We start from the raw sequence: 20,922 nt of genomic DNA on the forward strand, positions 1-20,922 counted from the left end.
AAGCAGGAGTTTTTTCGATAAATTATCCTATCTAAATTATTTATTTTTAAATTTATTTTGACTAATTAGATTAACGGATCTTATTCCAAGTATGATCCGAGTCCACGTTAGTAGGGCCAACCCATGTTAATCCATTCGGATCGGATCCATTCGTTGCCCAAGATAAAACCCGAACCCGGACACATGAAGCGGAATGACGCCTGCCTCAACCCGGATGTGGAACTCCTCCATGTGATCGATCCAATTAACCAAATCAGCATCTCCCGGGCGGATCACGAGACCGACGGCCAGCACGAATCTTAACACAAGTTACACATCATCCACGGCCGCGATGGACGATCCGAACCCTCAACTGGCTACCGTTCGCCTTTAAAAGCGCCTCCTCCTTTGGAGCCCAAACCAAACCCTAAAGCCTCACCGCCTTGTTCTTGATCTCGCCTTCTTCTTCGCCCTCCTCAAAACCCTAATCCTCCTCTTCCTCCTCGCCGACCGCCATGGAGTTTTGGGGTAAATCCTCCTCTCTTTCTACGTCTCTGTCCTCTCTTCCATCTCGTTCACGCGATTGCTTGAAGTCTGTTAGGGGTTGCCATCTTTCGTTCGACGCTCGATTTGATCGATTAGTTTAAGTTTTCTTTGGCTACATGAATCTTCTATTAGGTAGCATTCCCTCCGTACAGAATCTAGTCGGATTATTCGGATTATGTTATTTGGTCGTGTTGACTGACGATTTTGATAGACATACATTTTCTCGCATTATAATCATTACATTTCGCAATGTTGCATCATCCTTCTAGGCAATCTCTCAGGTGTATTAATGTTTCAGTTGCTGGGTGATGGAATTAGTGGTGTTTTTTCGTGTCAGAGGGGCTATGTAATCCTAGGATTGGATAATTCTACGAGCTTATATACTTTTTTCTTCTTGAGCTCACCAGTAAGCTGTAATGGGTTTTTAGCTGGTCAAAGAAAATTTTTAAGCTTCAATGAGTATATATTTTGATATGCCCAATTCACGAAAGGTGTATGAGATCACCCCTTCGTGGATCTCTTTTCACTAATACGTGTAGAACAAAAAAAAATCTGGAATTTATCCAAAAATGCCCCTGGCATTGGGCTTTTATCGGATGGCACCCCCATAATTGGTTTTTATCAAGGGGGCCTTTTTTTTATTTTGATAATGCTCGGGAATCGGGCTGTTTCAAGTCACAGATCTACGGGCCTGTTTCGTTTGGTTTGGCCATCACGGTTCGGGTTAGGTCGATTCAGATTGGATCATGATCGATTTGGATTGGATTGGGTCTAACTTTGTTAAACCTGTGAATGAGTGTAACTCGAGTGTAATGTGAGTGTAACTTAGAGTATAATCAAGATATTTTCATCAAACCAATCCAAATTTCTTCAAAACTATTAGCACATGATTCTAAGATATTTATTTTTTTTTCTTTCTAATCTTTTATGATTTTATGATGAATAAAATTTTAAATAGGGTATTTTTGGGTTAAATCAATGATCAAGTGTAACTCATTGAATTTTTATCAAATCTTTCTAAACTTCTCTAGAATTACTAGGGTGAGATTAATAGGTTTAGTATCACTTTTTCTATTTAGTATGAATTTAGAGTAATTAATTTTTTAAATACGATAGTTTTGGGTTAAATCTGTGATCAAGCGTAACTCAAGTGTAACTCTTTAGATTTCGCTAAATCTATCCAAAGTTATTTTGCTAATTTCTTTGTTATTTTGTTGATAAGCCTTCCTCTGTATGGAATCTGTAAATATTCATGTTTTGACAGTCATGAAATCCAATCAACAAAGTACTTATCCAGTTGAAAGTTAAAAGTCTGTGCTTTGTATCCAAGACATGTAAATTTCGTGGGTTTTTGAGTGCAAATGCAAAGTTTGTTTGAACATCTATCATCATCTTTTGCGTTAGTGCATTTTGTTTTTCAAAAGAGTGGGGTAGTGTTTTTTTTTTTTTTTGGTTTGGGTGGGGGGGGGGGGGGGGGCGCGGTGGTATTGGTATTTACAAGCTAGAATTGCTTCTTTTTGTATAAAAGCTTGCATAGACTGTTATATATATATATATTATATACATCCTTTTGTATGGAAGTTGCATTGGGAATCTAATGGGATGGGCAAAGTCAGTGGATTCAGTTACTACATCAAATTTACAATGAGATAAGAACTAAAAAGCAAAACAAAGCCAATAAATTTGGGAAAATAAAAATACTATATATTTGATAAAAATCTATCGGAGAGGTTGTTGTTCATCAGTTGATGATAAAATAGGTATTTTACTTAATGCACATGTTGCAACATGGTATTATGACTATAAATGTTGGTTGAGATATGTGGTTTACATTTTAAGTCATTTTAAATATTTCTTGTGTCCACAGTTTCTTTGGTGTGTTATGATAGTGTACCACATGCTAATATTAATCTATTCCTACTAATGGGATACATGAATACATGATTTTAATTGTGATACAAACAAAGTTTTGCAAGTTTGTTTTAGGAAAAACAGTTGTTTCTTATTGGGTCATAGCCTGAGCAATTGTTGGTTGGGTCTTGAGGTTTTTCTTTTAGTCTCTTTGAACCAATTATGATAGGATAACAATATTTTTCTGTTGCTAATACAAATGGCTGATCTCTTTTATATGGACTCATTTCTTTTCTGGTGTTTCATTTATAAAGCCCTACTTCATTTTTTTTTCTAATACTAGGAAGCACTCTTCGCAGTAATTTGTTAGTTGGTATGAGTAAATGTTGGTGGGAATTAGGACAGGAGTTAAGACTTGTATTTTAGTTTTGTTATTGTAGGTTTCTGAATGTTCTTAATTTTACTGCAAATTTTTAGGGCTCGAAGTTCAGCCTGGCAAAACTGTTAAGGTCGATCCTGGGGAAAATAAATTATTACATCTTTCACAGGTTTTACTCATCCCATTTTGATATTTATGTATTAGGTGGTAGTTGAAAATGAATTTATGTTTAAAATCATCATTATGTGTGCAGGCATCACTAGGGGAGGTGAAAGATAAAGGAAATGAAGGCGTGCCAGTATTTGTGAAGTTTGACAATAAAAAGCTAGTTATTGGAACTCTCTCCGCTGACAAGTGTGCACAAATTCAGTATGATTTGGTGTTTGAGAAAGAATTTGAACTATCTCATGGATCGAAGAACACGAGCATCTACTTCTTGGGCTATAAGACTGTAATTCAGGAGGAAGGCGAATATCCTTTTGATATTTGTATTAGACTTTTTTGTTAACAAGTCAATATGTTACTATTTGTTTTTTCTCATAATTATTTTAAAATTTTGATTTCCTTGACTTAGCCTTTTTCTTTTGTCTCTACGTTGTCTGATGAAATGGGTAAGTTTCATTTGTTTTAAAGTTTATTGTCCTCCTTTTAATTTGTTTTCTATCTAGTCCCCTCTTCTTAATGAATTGTTTGGATGTTCTGATTAACCTCTAGATACCGAATCTGAATCTGATGAGGATATTCCACTGGCCCAGAATATCAATGGTATGTTTCTGCAGAAAAAAATCTGGTGTTATATGTGCATTTAAATTTATGTTTCTTCAGAAATCTGATTTGTTGATCAGAAGCATTTGAGTTTAATTTTCTTGTGATTCTAGTGTGAACTATCTGGTCATGGTTTTTTAACGTTATATCTATTTCCTTTGTGTTTTCTACAATCTGCCTGTCCACTGATATCATTTATTTCTTTCCCAAATGATGAAGATGTTTCTTATACTTTTGATTTGATCTTTTATTTCAACTCCAGGCAAATCTGAGGTAAAGGAAGAAAAGCCCAAGCCCTCAGCTGGAAAACCAAATGCTCTAAAGGCTGATGCTTCAGTTGCGAAGTCAAAACCTAAGATAGAGGTAGTTAAAGATGAGAAGCGGAAAGCTGATGAGAATGATGACGATGATGATGATGATGAGTCTGAAGAAGATGATTCTGATGGTGATGAGGTTAGTGCAAGTACTATAGTTAGTTATGTTTGTAATTTTGTAGTTGGTATGCTGGTTTATGTTCTAATTTATCCACAGTAATTTGTTATTGGTTTTCTGAGTTATTTCTTAGCAGTTATCTAATGCCTTATGATATGTGATTGACCTTTTTTACTTTATGACATTCTTTCAGGACATGCTTGACGAGGATGACGATAGCGATGATGAAGATGCGGATGAAAGTTCTGATGAAGAGGAAGAGGCTACACCTAAGAAGGTAAGCTTAAGTTCATTATTTACCCTATTATTTGTTCTTTGAACTTAAGATGGCATGTAAAAGATGAAGTGTATCTTTTGCAGGTTGAAACTGGTAACAAGAGGCCAGCTGGTTCTGCATTAAAGACTCCTGCTCCAGAAAAGAAGGCAAAGGTGATTTCTCCAGCTGGGAATCAAAAAACAGGTAGAATCTATCTCTGTGCAGTGTTTGGCAATGAATGAAAAATAAAGGGTCGATCAACTTCACCATTTCATCTGGATTTACAATTACCAAAAAAAATTACCTGTAGGTGCTGATGGTAAGAAAGGCAGCTATGTTGCAACTCCTTATCCTGCAAAACAAGGGAAAACTCCAGCAAACAGTGACAAGTCTAAGCAGCAAACTCCTAAATCTGCTGGCTCAATCTCCTGCAATTCATGCAGCAGGTATGTTTCAAATTCTCATCATTTCCGACCCTTTTTATTTCCCAAAGATTGCTACTGCAATGATATTATTGTGACATTTGTTTTGTTCTCAGAACTTTTAACTCGGATAATGCTCTTCAAGCACACACCAAAGCGAAGCATAGTGGCAGCAAATGAGTAGATTGCGGCAAGTACCACATAGTCAGTGGCTTCATTGTCATGTCCATTTTTGGATCTTGCAATTTTTCTTGGTTCGAGTCTTAGGATAGGAGCATCCCCAATTAGAAAGACTTGATATTCTCCTCAGGTTTTCCTTGTTTGCTGCTAAGCTTGCTTGGATGATACCTAAAATCTTATGTTTATTGGTTTTAAGCTGCACTCAAGGTAATTAGTATGATGATGAAACTGACCTTTGTATTAGTAGTGTTATCTTGAGAAATCTGATGGACTACCAGACGCAAGTAATAACTATTAAAGCAATATCTTGGGTAATGTTCATCAAGCTTCTATTTTCTTGATTTGGCATCTGTTTAATATTTTTAATGATATTTTCAAACTTGTTGATGTGGTAAACTCTTTACACTCCTGCGTCCACCCTTCACCGGAGAAGACATACCGCTTGTCTTTCTCCAATCATTATTTTGGTTCACAGAACATGGGAGTAATGTTTGATATTCTTCATTTCACTTCTTGAAAATGAAAATAAAAAGCTTATTTGCACTTTAATGAAAATGAAGGATTATTGGCAGAAGAAGTGGCTTAATTAAAACTTTCAGACACGAGATAGTCATCATTCGTTTGTCTTCGTTTATCTCTCTGATATACTCTCTCTTCTTTTTCCCTCTTCCTTGGTTATTAATCTTTTCTCTTTCTCCTTTCTCCTCTTCTATCATCATCGTTTTTTTTTTCTTTTTTTTTTTCCACTTTCCGAAACATTGATACACATTGGTGTGTTTACACATGGTGTACCGATAGAAACAGATTTGGTACCCAAAATGCCAAGCCTACAAAGTTAAAGCAACTGCAGCATACATTTAGATACCACTGGCAGAAGTGGAGAGCACTTGAAGATGTTTCACATGAAAAATAAAAAAGAAAAGGTCGCAGCTGCAATGGCGAGGGGTGGTGCTACGTCGCCACCAAGCCTTGTCGCTGTGCTGTATGCTTCGTGGTTTGCGGTGAATGTGCTGCGCAACTTGCGCCGACACACCTCCTTTGCTGCTGATTACCATTGCCTCCCACTGAATTGTTCTTCCTTCTCCTGGCTTATTTTTTTCTTGTAGAAAAAGATGAGATTGATATGAAGAATATATATACATATACCTTAATAGGAAATTATATATATACATATGCATACATACATGTATGTATGTATGTATATATATATATATATATATGTATATATATATGTATATATGTATATGTATGTATATGTATATGTATATGTATATGTATATGTATATGTATATGTATATGTATATGTATATGTATATGTATATGTATATATATATGTATATGTATATGTATATGTATATATATATATATATGTATATGTATATGTATATATATATATATATATATATATATATATATATATATATATATATATATATATATATATAAGCACATGGCTAAATCATATGATTACATTGATAATTATTGAATATATACATGGATAAAGTAACATCATTTTTTAAAATAATTCATTGAATTTGGGAACCATATTTGTTAAAGGAAGTATGAAAATGGAAACATATTTATTATATTTCTATCTTAGAAAAATAAAATATAGTGCACATCTTGTTAATTATTATACTATATTTTACGAGTCACCAAATGTTTCCTATTTCTAAACATCTTAATACGAAATAATACATTTTATTTTTTTTATAAAGAATTGATATGGACACATATCTTCCTACATCAATGGAAATCCTCTCCCTGCGAGGGGCGATGAGAAGCTGTTCCCACGATTCCATAGAAGCAGAGGAGATGGTGGCCAGCGGTGGCACCGACAGCCATGCCGTTGATGCTGCTTCTGCGGCACCTGCAGGTGCCCAGAAGAAGCTGGATGCCGGAGCTCTTTTTGTTCTCCAGTCCAAAGGTGACTACAATTACCACACACCCCTCTCTCTCTCTCTCTTTCTTCGGCCGGAATGACGAAGAAAGCCATCGTCTTTTGTCAACTCATGTCCTCAGTTCTCATACACTTGTTCGTTTCTCAAAACTTTTCTAAGGTATGGATCCAACTTTTTAAACCCGCACGATGGGAAATAAATCAAGTTTCGGAATGCTTTGATGTTAATGAATTGAATGATATATATATATATCCCATTTTGCTCTTTTTCTTTGATGACCGCTTGATCCTGCAAGTGTTGAATCTACCACAAAATGTACGGCGTAGCATGTGCTTTCCCATCACCACATTATTCTTGATATGGGCACGCACAAAGGACACTTAATCGTTTGTCATCTACTACTGCAGGCTCATGGCTACACTGCGCCTACCATCTCACCACCTCCATCGTCTCCCCGGCGCTGCTCAGCCTCCCCTTGGCGTTCGCGTCGCTCGGGTGGGCGTCGGCCGTGGCGTGCCTCGTCATGGGCGCCGCCGTCACATTCTACTCCTACAACCTCCTCTCCCTCGTTCTCGAGCACCACGATCAGCTCGGCCGCCGCCAACTGCGATTCAGGGACATGGCCCGCGACATCCTCGGTAATGTTTCTTGTACTTCACCACCAAATGACCTCTATTCCTTTTGCGGCTTTTGTACCGCGTTGTTGTTCTTGTTGTAGAATATTTATTTTACGTAGATATCAAACGATACTAGTTTTGTTATAAGCATGGTCATAATTTGGGATCAGGAGTTTTGACTTGGTCCAAAATGGATACGAAGGAACAAAAAGAGACCGGCCAATATTTTCTCGCTAAGAGACATCAAACTGATATGTGAACGAACGCTGCAGTCAAGAAAAAGGATCACTATGGAGGTTGGGTGGGCTTCGGCTAGAGAGGGAAATCATTTCACCTGCTCTTTGCCTACTTGCGTAACCATGGTCAACGTGAACATATATCTATCTACATGCAGCTTTGACTAAAGGGCCATAGTTTAGCCAGAATTATCTTCCACACTAGCATCATACGTTAAATAAGTCAACAACCAATTGGTTTGCAATCCAAAGCCAACCAAAATTTGAGAATATATGACATGATAAATGACAGGAAGAATATTGACTTGTTATCAATATCATCTAACACTAACCTTGGTTCTGAAACCCGGTTTAGCCAACGAACCAATTCCAGGCAGGAACTAACGATTCTGATTCCGATTTCAATTATGATTGCAGGCATCTATCTTTATTTTTTATTTGTTATTTTAGTTTTTAAAATACTTCTCTAATCAGCTATTTATTAAATTATTTGAAAGGTGGATGTCATTTACAATTTTTTTTGTTTATTTTTGGTCAATTCAGAACTGAACTATAACCGCCGGTTCTAATTGAAACTAATCATCTCAATCATGGTTCGATACCAATTTCGGATCAGTTCAGTTCCGGTTCAAACGGAACCTACACCAATGCTAATCTTGAACTAATCAAACGTTTGGGTTCGTATGAAACAGGGCCAAAATGGGGTCGTTACTATGTTGCCCCAATTCAGTTCACAATATGCTTTTCTACAGTTTTTGGTGTAGGCCTACTGGGAGGACAAAGCTTGAAGGTACATTTATTGGCTCAATTCACCTCCTACACCCTTGCACAACCTATCAAACTAGTCATTTGTTGCGACGAATTAAATCAAAATTTTTATTGGCTCAATTCACCTCCTGCAGCCTATCAAACTAATTATTCGTTGACTAGAAGAACTAAATTAAACTAAGCTTTTACAGTCCATATACCTGATTGCAAGGCCGGAAGGCACGATGAAATTTTATGAGTTCGTGGCCATCTTCGGGGTATTCATGATGGTCCTGGCGCAGATCCCCTCCTTCCACTCCCTCAGGCATGTCAACCTCATCTCTCTAATGCTCTGCTTGGCGTACAGTGCATGTGCCACTGCAGGTTCCATATATGCAGGTATTATTCCTTTCCCTCTCTACGCTTAATACACCATAGATTACTAGGATTCTATTGGACAATTTATTTTAGATAAACAAAACATAACACATACCTTGAATTGATGACAGGACACTCGGCTGGCGCACCACCGAGAGACTACTCTCTTTCAAGTGATAGCCAAGACCGTATCTTCGGCATATTCAGTGGCATTGCAATCATCGCAACCACCTACGGCAATGGTATCATTCCAGAGATACAGGTCTGTTCTTCCTTTTGCACTGTAGACACTGGTGAACGAGATGAGAGTGACAACTATTCGGTAGAACCTTCATCTGTTGTTTTTCTTGCACAATCTTGCCAGGCAACAGCAGCTCGACCTGTAACAGGAAAGATGTTCAAAGGCCTTTGTCTCAGCTACGCGATCGTGATAATGACATTCTTCAGCGTGGCGATATCGGGGTACTGGGCATTCGGCAACCAAGCTGAAGGCTCCATCCTTGCCAACTTCATTCTGAAGAACAGCTCAACTTTAGTTCCAAAGTGGTTCCTCGTGATGACCAATTTGTTTATTCTTCTCCAACTAGCCGCTGTAGGAGTGGTAAGAACAGAAACTTCTATGAGCTTCCCTTTATAAATTTGTTCTGAAACTTGGAATGTTCAGTAAACTAAAGAACATATTGAAGTATGCCTGCCAATCATCTAGCTGATCCAAAGCTCCTATTGATTCACACAGGTATACTTGCAGCCATCAAATGAGATACTTGAGGGGTTGTTTGCTGACCCAACCAAGGATCAATACTCTGCTCGGAACATTGTGCCAAGGCTCATCTTCCGGTCACTATCCATCGCCATAGCAACTCTCATAGCAGCGATGCTCCCTTTCTTTGGTGCCTTCAATGCAGCCATTGGTGCTTTTGGGTTCCTGCCCCTTGATTTTGCAGTGCCATCAGTTATGTACAACATCACCTTCAAACCTTCAAAGAGAGGCCTGCTTTTTTGGTTGAACACCACCATAGCCATAGTATTCTCGATACTGTCAGTGCTGGGTTCCATTTCTGCAGTGCGGCAGATCGTTCTGGATGCCAAGACCTATAAACTTTTTGCTAATGTTTGAAACCCATGAACCTGTCATAGTAAAAAACGCTGTCGCACATCATCATTCTTGTAATAGTTGAGATTTTGTAAGAGGTAAAATCTCCATTGTTCAGCGACGAGACCAACATCTACTCTGGGCCAAACAAATACACCAACTTGTACATTGTGAAAGCAGTACACGAATAGCAGCTTCTTCTCTGCGGATCAGAAGTACAGGAAGCCCTGATTGGTTGCTGACACTAGCAGAAAGCAAAAGGAACAATCACAATAAACCACTTGGAGAAGATATTGATCGTCTTCCACCTATTCCACAAAATTGTTCTGTACAATCGAATCGTGAGAGTCAAGTTCAACAAAGAACAAGCCTGCATACCAAAAGCAGAAGTGAGCAAATAAAACAGACCCCTGCAAAGTAGAATAGAGAACGAGTTGACATTTTTTCTAATAACTGAAACTTTAACCCATTTCCATTCCTACAGAGGATACAAACTAACTGAAAAATCTGAACATGCATATTGTTCAAGAAAAAAAATGCAAAGATGACAAAGAAATCTCCATTTTGTGCAGACAAAGAATGCCAAAACTATGAACCTAAGTTTTAAAAAAATGACTGACTAGCATAAAAATATAGAATCAGGCACTAGCCATTTAAACAAAGCCATGATCACAAATTAGTGTTTAAATGATCAAATATAGATTTCAAGGATCAGTAATTATCTTCAGTAAATAAAATAACGATAAAGAAAAGGACACAACATATCACGAGACTCTCACCATTGATCAACCTTCATCTGATTTTCCTATGGACTGTTTAAGAACAAATGTACATACAAGTTTCCAGACATTTTCCACAACTCCCTTTGAAACAGTTGAAAATGCATATTTTGCAGCCCTGCAGTGTGCTTCCAAAGACTTTTTATCGGTAAGCAGCTTTTTCAGTGCTTCTAATAGTTCAGCTTTATCTGCAACCTGCAAGGACAGTGTCTGGTGTCAATGCTACAGGGGAACAGAATAATGTACATATGTGCTGAAATTTGCAGATAAAAATACTAAAAATGTACTAGAAAAATTAATGATGATGAGAAGGGTGAATGTCCCATAGTGCAAACACTTAAAAACAAGATGTTGAGTTTCATTATACCATTGCTATGGAATTTACTATCATAACTACAATGTGTACTCTCCAAAATAAATGACCAACATAACATGGACAAGTTCAGCTCTTCCTACTCAATTGCAAGATAAAAGCTGATTTTTCTATGGGTTGACAACAAATACAGAAATCAAGGGAACTACGGTGACCAACAAGGTCAGGCAAAAACATAATCAGCATCTGATAACTTGTATCCTAGACAAAATTTCTTTATTAAAAAATTCATATTATTAGTATATCTGGAGTACCTGAGTTTCGGGTAGCTTTAAAATTTTATCAACATCTATCAATTAAAATAATTCCAGATTTACCCTTTACCAAAACCATAAAATTTCTGTTTCATCACAACAATGCATGATTTATTATGCAAAAGTTCTATAAAAATTAAACTAAATACACAGCATTTAGATAATAGTGGCCTTTCAGGAGTAGGCAGACAAAGAAACAACTGACACCTCTGACCTGCTGGACTGATGAACTAGCTGCTTGTATCATTCCAGCTAACATATGCGAGAAATGTCCAACATAAGGACCTGAAAGTTTTTCAAACATTGAAGCAACACACGCTTTCTGGAAAGATGTTTAGTAAGTACTAATGTAAGCTTAGCTTATTACCTGTTAAAACAGCACAACCAGCTGCAGCAGCCTCAGCAACATTATGACCAGCTAAACAAGGCAAAAAAGAACCTCCAATCACAGCAATTGGAGTTATCCTATAAAGTGTCCTAAGTTCACCTGTATCATAAAGTTATCAAAAATTAGAAATCCCCCACCAAACAGCACCCAAACATTAAAATAATAAGTAATGAGAACATATAAGCAGATTTTTTAACTTCTGTGTATCATAAAAAAATGTCATAACAACAAATTTAACTCTAGCAAAGACCCACACATGATTACATAGCTAACCAAAAGACTCTTTAAATCTATTCACTTGCTATAGAGAAATAATGCATAAATCCTAACTAATTGGGATCAGATAGATGGAACTTATGTTTGCAGTCCCTATTGAGAGAAATGTGCTAAACAAACTGAATAACAATAGACATGAAACAAATATAGTAATAAAAAAGAAAAATGATGGCTCTTATGCAAAGATGAGGTGCATTTATAGACAAATTTCAGCTGACTACCTACCTAATGAAAATGCATAGCTTACGTATGTTCAACACCATAGTTCTAAAATATCAGCATCCTGAATGAGACAACAACCTACATATACATTAACTACTCCAGCGATTATCGATAGCCTAATAACAGGAAGCCTTATTTTCGCTCCATTCTACCTAGTTGTTTAAGACAGAATATCCTAGCTATTGTATGCTGCTTAATTATAGCCCACGCTATCCTTAATATTGACAGCTACCTACTCTCACTCCTGTGATGAATAAAGTAAATCATCTTTAGGAACAAAATATGCTAAATCAGTCAAAATGGCAGATGTACATCAACAGCTAGAAGATAAAGGTAACCATGGCATGGCTGTAGTATAAAATAATTAATAGAATATAGACCACAACTTGAAGTCGTATGTTTCCACTTAATTATTAGACAAACTAGTGTCACCGGGATTCTCAGTTACAAACTTATTCCAAGCGAAGTTTCTCCATGGGATCAAAATGACATACAGTAGCATCCTTTGAATCATATCAAACAGAAAAGCACTCTTCACAAAGTATTTGTCGCAAAAGTAACCACGTCAAACTTATTTGTCCAACAAGACTGATCTTTTCTCTTGCTTCTTGAATCAACTGCAAGCACATAAGGACTCAAACCATCAAATATCTAAAATTCATCTTCCATTTCCAGTAGGAATATACATCCTAGAATATCATGAATAGTTCAGTATGAAAAATTTGTCAGTGACAGGCATCCTTAAATTAGAAAATCAAATAATATTTTTCTTAGCTTAAAAAATAATGTGAACAAAAAGATCTTGGTTTGCATAATCCTCAGATATCTTTTAGATCATCCACCGTCCAATGCTTTGCATAATTAGGCAGATAATTAAATGCATAATATATTCTGGAAGGAATAATGTTTACGACTTTAGGACCTTTGTCAAATAACATAAATAACTGCTACAATTTAGTGTGGACAAATAGAACAGCCATTCTTGATCAATGGAAGCAAGACATGAAGACCTATCGATGTCAGATTACTACAGAAGATGATGGCTATACATCATGACTTTCTGTACCATTCTCTGGCATCTTCCCATACAACAGGCATAGTAAAGCATCATGCTGTATTTTATGACAAATATAGTGCCCAGAGAAAGAAAATGATCACAAAAAAACCTTCATTTAACCATATAATTGCCAATCCGCATGTTAGGAATTGAATTATGCAGTTTAAGACTTCAATACTCCTATGCATCTCATTCAAAAGGATCTTATTTTGTGTCAAAAATATGTCGATGACAAGATTCTTGATAACTGTGCAAGCATAACATATCAATTCCAGGTCAAATGTTAGTGTCACCCCACATCAACTTCTTACTATCATATAGTCTGAGGTTCTGTGACAGAACCCCCTGACAGTTGGCGGATCACTAACTTGCTTTTATGAACTAGTTTTCTGGTGCAAAGATAGGCTTACTTAACTGGAGAGTCAGATCTATTCATGTTATTTTTCATTTCTCATCTAAAAATGTCCATGGGATATGCAGCAACTGTAGCCCTGTTTTTCGCAACTTGAATATCTAGAGATTTTATACACCACATCCTAGTCACATAATTGTTTCTCTACAAAAGGCCATTGATCCCATTACTTTTGGATTACCTTAAAAAAATGCTCACATACTTATTTGCCATACACATCCTAATCCCTTTTATGTTTTGTTTATCAAGCTAGAATTAGTTTAGGTAACATAAACCAGTTATTATAAATATATTACCAATCTACAGTAGACCAATCATCAACAAGCTCAAACAATTGCACCAATCTCAGTTTTTGGATCCAAAACACTGATGCCTATTTACACTTCGCAAGTTTAAAGTTTAAAGCACAGTACTCCACAGTGATTTAAAAAACGCTAGGCGCCAAAAGGTGCCAAGGTCCAAAAACGCCCGAGGCGCTAGGCGTTCGCCCGAGCGAAGCGAGACGCTAAAATATAAAAAATATATAATATAATTAATAAATATAATTATTTAAATAAAAAATATGCTATTAAATTAAGAAAATTAGGTACAAAATCATAATAAATAAATAAATCATAATAGTATATTTTTATTTTTTAAATAAAAAATATAGTATTAAATAAATAAAAATTAATAGTATTAAAATCAAAATAATATGTTATTAATCTAATAAATAAAAATACTATTATTAGTATATAGTTAACAGTATACTGTTAATATACTATTAACAGTATAGTGAGAAGAGTGTGAGAAGACTGAGGCTATTGAGGCAACGACAGCGATAGCAGGCAACAACTGTAGCTGGAGCGAGAGTGGCGAGCGACGGCGATAGCGAGAGTGAGAGCTGCGAGCGGCAAATGGGAGCGGCGGCAACGGGAGCGGCGAGCGACGACAGTGACGACAAGCAGCGATTGGCAACGGCGAGCAGTCGACAAGCAGCGATTGTGGCAGCGGCGAGTAGTGACAGCAGAGAGCAGCGACAGCGGAGAAGAAATCTCGGCGGCAAAATCGTGTGTTAGGGTTGGGGAAATCGGAAGAGGGAGCTCGATATCGGTGATTTAGTTGGTTCGATTGAACCAACTAAAGCACCGGAGACCAACCAGACCTAAAAATCTGGTTCGGTCGCCTGGTTTAACACAGGCGCTCGCCCGAAGCGCCCAGCGCCTGGGCTCGAGCGAGCGCCCAGGCGGCACCTCTTTGAAGCGAGGCGCCCGGACATGAAGCGAGGCGCTCGGGCCTCGTCTCGCCTGAGCGCCTAGGCGAGCGCCCAAGCGCCTATTGAAATCACTCCATATCCAATCAAAATATGGTCTATTACGTATGGAACAATGAAAAATGTAGACATGATATAAATATACATGAATAAAAGATATGAATGATGGAAGCTGGGTTGGATGAATTTGAAATAGAAAAGAATAACCCAAAAGCAATACATGAGCAACCAACATAGATTCTAGCATCATGCAAGCACTAAACAGTAATATGAAATACCAACCCAAAGTGTCCACCACATATATACTAGTGCTACAAGAAATTGTTTCACTTCTAGACCTCAATGAAACATTCATCCCTTGTTTCTTTAATGCCTGCACAGATAATAGAACCAAGTAAATGCGTTGTACAAAGATTGTAAATGCTCATATATATATATATATATATATATATATAACAACCCAAGCAATTGGCAAGGAGATAGATAAAAGCTAGATATGACTAAAATTTCTGGAATTTATTTCTCATAGAGGGAAATATAGCAGAAATCAGGTTAATGCCCAAGAATTAAAGCTTTTCCATAAAAATAAGATAAAAAGAACTTTATAATCAATTTATAAAGGATGATTTTCCGTGAAAACTAATCAATTAGAGTTGAGATTTGCTAGTAAATATTTATAATCCATAAAATAATAAATTACCGTAAAGATCTATGCAGAGTAAAGATACTTAAAGTCCACTCCTCGTAAGATTATTCTTCTGATTAAAATCCTGAAACCCTTTCTCCACTAATGCAACATGATTTCATATGATTTTTTTAAGTTAACCAATTTGAATAAGCTAAATCATGAATATTAGACAAATCCAGTATATCCAGAGAAATTTTCTGATTGAAAATCTAAAAGTTCAATGAATTTACCAACTTTCCCTTATGAAAATTATGGTCTGTATATAGGCAAATTTCAGTGAGTATTGTAATTAATAAATCAACTAATTTATGGCCACAAGCTCCTTAACAGAAAGAAAGAACATTTACAACTCTACTCATCCCATATATATAAAGTGCACTGTATGACATAATACATGACAACATATTAAAAAAAGTTGATTGGTCATGACAGCTAATATGCAAGTTGGATCTGCAGTAATCACGCAGGCAAAGAAGAAGGGCATCTCATAATTCACAGTACTTAAAAAGCCAAGTAAGAATGGACCTAATTGGTTATAAAATTCAGCTAACATAAGCAAAGAAAGAAAACCTTGAAAATTTCTCACCAAATAATTCACAAAGTTTTTTTAAACAATTTACAAAATAGAGAATAAAGTTTAAAATATAGACGAGCATGCATTTATGCTCAAATAGCATATGTCTTATGAAATTCAGCAACATTGGTAATTACACCTCAACTTGTTACTCCTCTGCTGCTACAAAACAATTTGGCTCTTTCATTGGACAGTAGATTGCTTTTATAGGCTACTGCAGCTATAGGTTCATGGCTCTATAAGTGGTTCTAGAACCAGAACCAATTTACAGTATTTAAAACATCCAACATATCAAAAGGCATCTAACTGTTCTGCTAAAGATTTTTGGAAAATCAGGTTGAGAGAAGAAGATGATGTTTCAACATAACTACCTATTTCATGGATTTTGGGATTCTCACATACAGACTTAACGGAAATAGCACAATATGTATAATTTACCCATAAAGCATCAGATGCATACTAGTGCAAGTTGTTGTCCATGTCGTGGATGCCTTGTAACCAGAATCATAACCAGGTCGGTGTGCATCTTGATTAATTCTTTGTGAACCCAAAGCATGACTGTGATTCAAGAAGCATTTGCATTAATAATGATTAAAATATCAAAAGAAATTAGAATGACTTATGAAGTGTTTGCCCTAAATACGAACAGTGATTAAAGCATCAACAATGATATAGACCATGTATCACAAAATAACCCTTGCATCAAGGAAAAAAAAATAAAGTTGATTAAAATGAAAAGGTGAATTAATAATTAAATATTATGATAGCAACAATACTCAAGCAGGCGAACAAACAAAAGAGCAATGGGAAAAATGGGTAATCCCTCTTCAGGTGATGACAACAAATAAATTTCTACAATTTTACATATGAAATATTATGTACAATTAGCACAACATGTGATAGCCCTTTATGCACATTACAAAAAAAAAGCTTCAACTACAATCGCATTAATGATGTTATTCATATCCATAGCAAGTCAAAAGCACGAAAGGACATGTTACTGGTTTTTTATATGCAAAGGAGCCTAATGTGGATGATATGTGCGTTCTACATATATATCATGCATTATAATAAAGGCGTATGCATGATGCATATTCTAATTATGTTTGAACATGCAACATGTAATTATCTTACAAGTTATGGTGACTAACATCAACAAGAGACAGACACAGCAAGCATTTTTTTTTTAATTCTTCATGCTTCATAGAGAAGCAACTATAGATTATATGATAAAATCGTAACCTACTATATATTCACACTCATGAATGATTAAGTAAAATGAAAATAGAAAAAAGCAAACAACTAAGGAAATCCAAAATACTAGAAGTCTACAACACAATAAATGATGAATAATAATCCAACAGCTGCCGAAGGAAGCACCAAAAAAGTAATGAGATGCTGACCTTCTTCTTCACCCTCGTGTATAGATGCTGCCATCCAAACAGGCCTACTGGCGAGTTGTAGTTGAAGATCCTTTATTTTCCTAATGTCTTCCTCGAGGACATTGAGATCTCCTACAGCTAAATTTTAAAGGAAAAAGGTGTGTCAAAGGAAGTTTGACATACAAGACAAAAATTGTATAGTATCTTATCTCTTTCTCACAATAATCTGCATCCATGTATTTGTGGAGTAGATTAGTGTCACTACGATGAAGAATAAATAATTTAATAAAGAAATAAGGTCAGATATGGAAGAATACCATATTTCAAATCACCAGCAAAATGGATGATATGTGGTGATGCATGCAGCAATTGAAAATGGATGGCCTGAAGTGTGCTCTGCCATATTCAATAAGTAAATATTGTTAAAGAAAACAGATCGAGGCATAAAAAAGGCGAAGAGAGGTTCATACCAGTGGGGCAATCAAAGATATTTTTGACAGCATCAAGGAAATTAGAGGCAGTGCTAATGTTCTTGACCAACGCTTAAAAGACTTGCACGACATCCTAGCATTTAATAACGCCACTGGAATCTGAAAAGAACATAGATGGTGACTCATTTTGAGATAACAAGTATAAAATAAAAATAATACACACAAAGCATGAGAATATAGGGACAATTTGTCAAACTAATAAAGGGCTAGATGAATAACCAAAGCACATGTACTACAATAACAGTCTGAAACAGAAAAGATATCCAAAATGTTGTACTTATAAGGAAAAACTTTCCCATTACTGTTACGGACCGTGAAGACGTGTATTGAAGATGAGCAAAAGAAGAACAAAGCAAAAGATCATTAGAAATCCCTGTCAAGAAAAACCAAGACTAAAATTCTATCCGGACCTCACTTAGATGTAGAAAGGAAATCTTGTTGATTAGGGCACATCACAGTCACGAGAGGGTATCTTAAGATTTTTTCTTAATGACTACCCAGTGACTACACTATATTTGTATGACTCATATGAGCCTTTTTTGCTATGATAAAACGATCTCCTAATTACCTCACAAGACATAACCTTTGCTGTCTCATCTTTCACTTGTATACTGTATTCCCATCTAAAAATCAATTTGTTGGTTCTTTTGACACCAGCACAAATACCATAAACCAAGCACTTCTAGAAGAACTGCTTCAATTATATGTAGAAACAAGAAGAGTTACAAAGAGATTACTCACTCCTTTCTCTGCAGCAGATATGATGAGGTTGGGCCATAGTTCACTTTCCATAAGAAAGACAGCAACAGGGTCCCAGTATCCCAGAAACTTACCCACTGCGGTAGGAGAATCAAGAGGGGCAAGCTGTAAAAAATATGCACGTCACTGCAATATGCAACTATTTTAGGAAACAAAAAATTGAAACATCACTGAAATGCAACCAACACGAAAGAAAGATAGTCCCAACCGACTGGGATACAATAAACCCATGATGTCTCTTGATATTGAGAATGAACAATGGTGTGAATCATTAGCAAACCTGATATATGACACCATCTGGTAGCTGGTCCTTGATGACTTCACTGCAATAACCAGTGCTAACACTTATGATACCAGTGCATTTCTAAATCACTAACATCTACACTTATAGCATTAAAAGTTACTAATCATAGATCCAGCAAGACTGACAACATGTTCAACAAGCCTAAGGTCGAACAATTGACATGCATAATCCATCCTTTCATAATTCTCTCAAACAATCAATCAAAAAGAACAAGGAAATTAATATCAGTCCTTACAAAGCCGATGTCGTTGTGCTCGTCATCAAGACGACGAAATTGGGTTGCACACGAACACAGTGCTTGATCATGGGGATCGCGGCCAATCCTTCGCCTGAGAGGAATCGAAGTCATCGTTAGGTGCAAATGCCGGAATACAGGCGTAGCCATGGCGGAAGGAAGGAATGCAGTACCTAGAGAGACAGCGTGAAACCAGAGGAGAGGGCCGGGAGGGCGAGGCGATGAAGAGCGACCGAAGCGTTCCGGCCACCGGGTAGGGTGCTCAAGGCCGCGCAGCCTCCGCCACTGTATGTGGGCGAATATGATCGGCCCCGCCACGTGGGTGATCGCCCTGTAGAGCTCGTACACCATCTTGCCTCGCAACGCCATCGCCGTGTGCGCCGCCGCGGCCATCCCTCCCTCCAAAACCTAAAATCACGAGTATTTTAGCTCAGAAGGAATTCATGGTACGCGATCTCATTCGTTTCGCCGAGGAGTTGCTGCCCCAAACCAACTTTAAGAACTGGTCAATTGAATCAACCAAATCCTAATGTTTAGTCTAAGCCTCACACTTCATGTCCGTTGATACATCAACTCGAACAACAGAACTATTACTTGTGTAATAATATGTTAAATCAACCCGAACATCTCAAATTGGGAGTATAAGCGTTGTTTTATCAAATGATTTAGTTGTGATAGGAAGAATTAGGTTGATTAGGTTATTTATCAAAAAAACAGTTCTTGATAAATATCCCTTTAAAAAAAAAAAAAGGATTATCTAAATCGAAAAAAACAACCTTATATTTGGTTTTTAACAAAAATATATAATAATTTCCTTGAATCGAGCAATAACAAGTTATAAATTCATGAGTTGATTTCGTCCGATCTAAAGAATTGAAGTTGAATTGCTTCGAGTCGAGTTCGATCACAGTGGATCGAATCGAATTTTGTTCAATTTGTAAGTTACTATAACTCAAGTATAATTTTGTTCACTAAAACTACTAATACATCATATAAAGATATTTAATATTATTTTTATTATTTTAGGATGAATAAAATTTTAAAAGAGGATTATTTTTAGGTTGAATTAGTGATAGAATATAACCTGTTAAATTGTTATCGAATTTATATAAATTTCTCTAAAACTACTAGATGAGATGATAATATGCTTAGTATCAATTTTTTTTTTTTACTTTTATGAATTCAGAGTAATTAATTTTTTAAATAAGATATTTTTTGATTCAATTTGTGATACGTAAATTTTCACCCAACTTATCCAAATTTCTCCTAAACTAATAATGTGGGATGCTAATATATGTATTATTATTTTATTTTATTTTATTTTGAATATAGGGGTGATTAATTTTAAAGTAGAGTATTTTTATGTTGAATATGTAGTCGAGAATAACTTTTTGAATTTTCATTAAACATATCCATACCTCTTCGAAACTATTGGGGTGTAACGTTGATATGTTTATTATTTTTTATAAAATTTAGGATGATTAATTTTTTAATATATGATATTTTTATATTGAATCTATGATTAAGAATAACTTAAGTATAATTCAAGTTAATTCAAATCAAACCAATCCAAACATTTTAAAAACTATTAACACTTGATTTTAAGATATATAATATTATTTTTAAATTTCTTATGAGTTTAGGATGTTTTTTTGTTGAACATGTATTCAAATATAACTCAAGTTAATTTCTAA

At 36.1% G+C, this 20,922-nt stretch overlaps 3 protein-coding genes across 4 annotated transcripts; 2 read left to right on the forward strand and 1 right to left on the reverse strand.

Annotated features, from left to right (window-relative positions):
* Positions 1-392: 392 nt before the first annotated feature.
* On the forward strand, positions 393-5,151 carry LOC103979066 (histone deacetylase HDT2). Its single transcript, XM_009395089.3, has 10 exons — positions 393-507; positions 2,854-2,924; positions 3,009-3,226; positions 3,350-3,366; positions 3,470-3,520; positions 3,783-3,973; positions 4,146-4,229; positions 4,313-4,412; positions 4,519-4,654; positions 4,747-5,151. The coding sequence occupies exons 1-10, from the start codon at positions 495-497 to the stop codon at positions 4,808-4,810; spliced, it is 945 nt and encodes a 314-aa protein (XP_009393364.2). The 5' UTR covers positions 393-494; the 3' UTR covers positions 4,811-5,151.
* Positions 5,152-6,549: 1,398 nt separating this feature from the next.
* LOC103979570 (GABA transporter 1-like) lies at positions 6,550-9,903 on the forward strand. Its single transcript, XM_009395744.3, has 7 exons — positions 6,550-6,737; positions 7,119-7,349; positions 8,257-8,354; positions 8,524-8,710; positions 8,821-8,951; positions 9,054-9,290; positions 9,426-9,903. Exons 1-7 carry the CDS (start codon positions 6,560-6,562, stop codon positions 9,804-9,806), a joined length of 1,443 nt encoding a protein of 480 aa, XP_009394019.3. The 5' UTR covers positions 6,550-6,559; the 3' UTR covers positions 9,807-9,903.
* On the reverse strand, positions 8,413-19,799 carry LOC103979064 (probable 3-deoxy-D-manno-octulosonic acid transferase, mitochondrial). Of its 2 annotated transcripts, XM_009395087.3 has the most exons (14): positions 19,402-19,799; positions 19,229-19,322; positions 18,970-19,012; positions 18,672-18,794; positions 17,910-18,029; positions 17,757-17,835; positions 17,461-17,577; positions 16,518-16,615; positions 15,078-15,168; positions 11,556-11,675; positions 11,403-11,473; positions 10,562-10,756; positions 8,805-10,152; positions 8,413-8,689 (listed from the first exon to the last, which is right to left on the reverse strand). In XM_009395087.3, exons 1-12 carry the CDS (start codon positions 19,619-19,621, stop codon positions 10,568-10,570), a joined length of 1,365 nt encoding a protein of 454 aa, XP_009393362.2. In that variant the 5' UTR covers positions 19,622-19,799; the 3' UTR covers positions 8,413-8,689; positions 8,805-10,152; positions 10,562-10,567. The 2 variants fall into 2 exon arrangements, with proteins under 2 accessions (XP_009393362.2, XP_064956627.1); XM_065100555.1 differs by lacking the exons at positions 8,413-8,689; positions 8,805-10,152; positions 10,562-10,756; positions 11,403-11,473; positions 11,556-11,675 and adding an exon at positions 11,682-12,691 and having other exon boundaries at positions 19,402-19,798.
* Between the last annotated feature and the right edge of the window lie 1,123 nt (positions 19,800-20,922).

Source organism: Musa acuminata, chromosome BXJ2-3, assembly GCF_036884655.1.
Source record: "Musa acuminata AAA Group cultivar baxijiao chromosome BXJ2-3, Cavendish_Baxijiao_AAA, whole genome shotgun sequence".
Taxonomy (NCBI): Eukaryota; Viridiplantae; Streptophyta; class Magnoliopsida; order Zingiberales; family Musaceae; genus Musa; species Musa acuminata.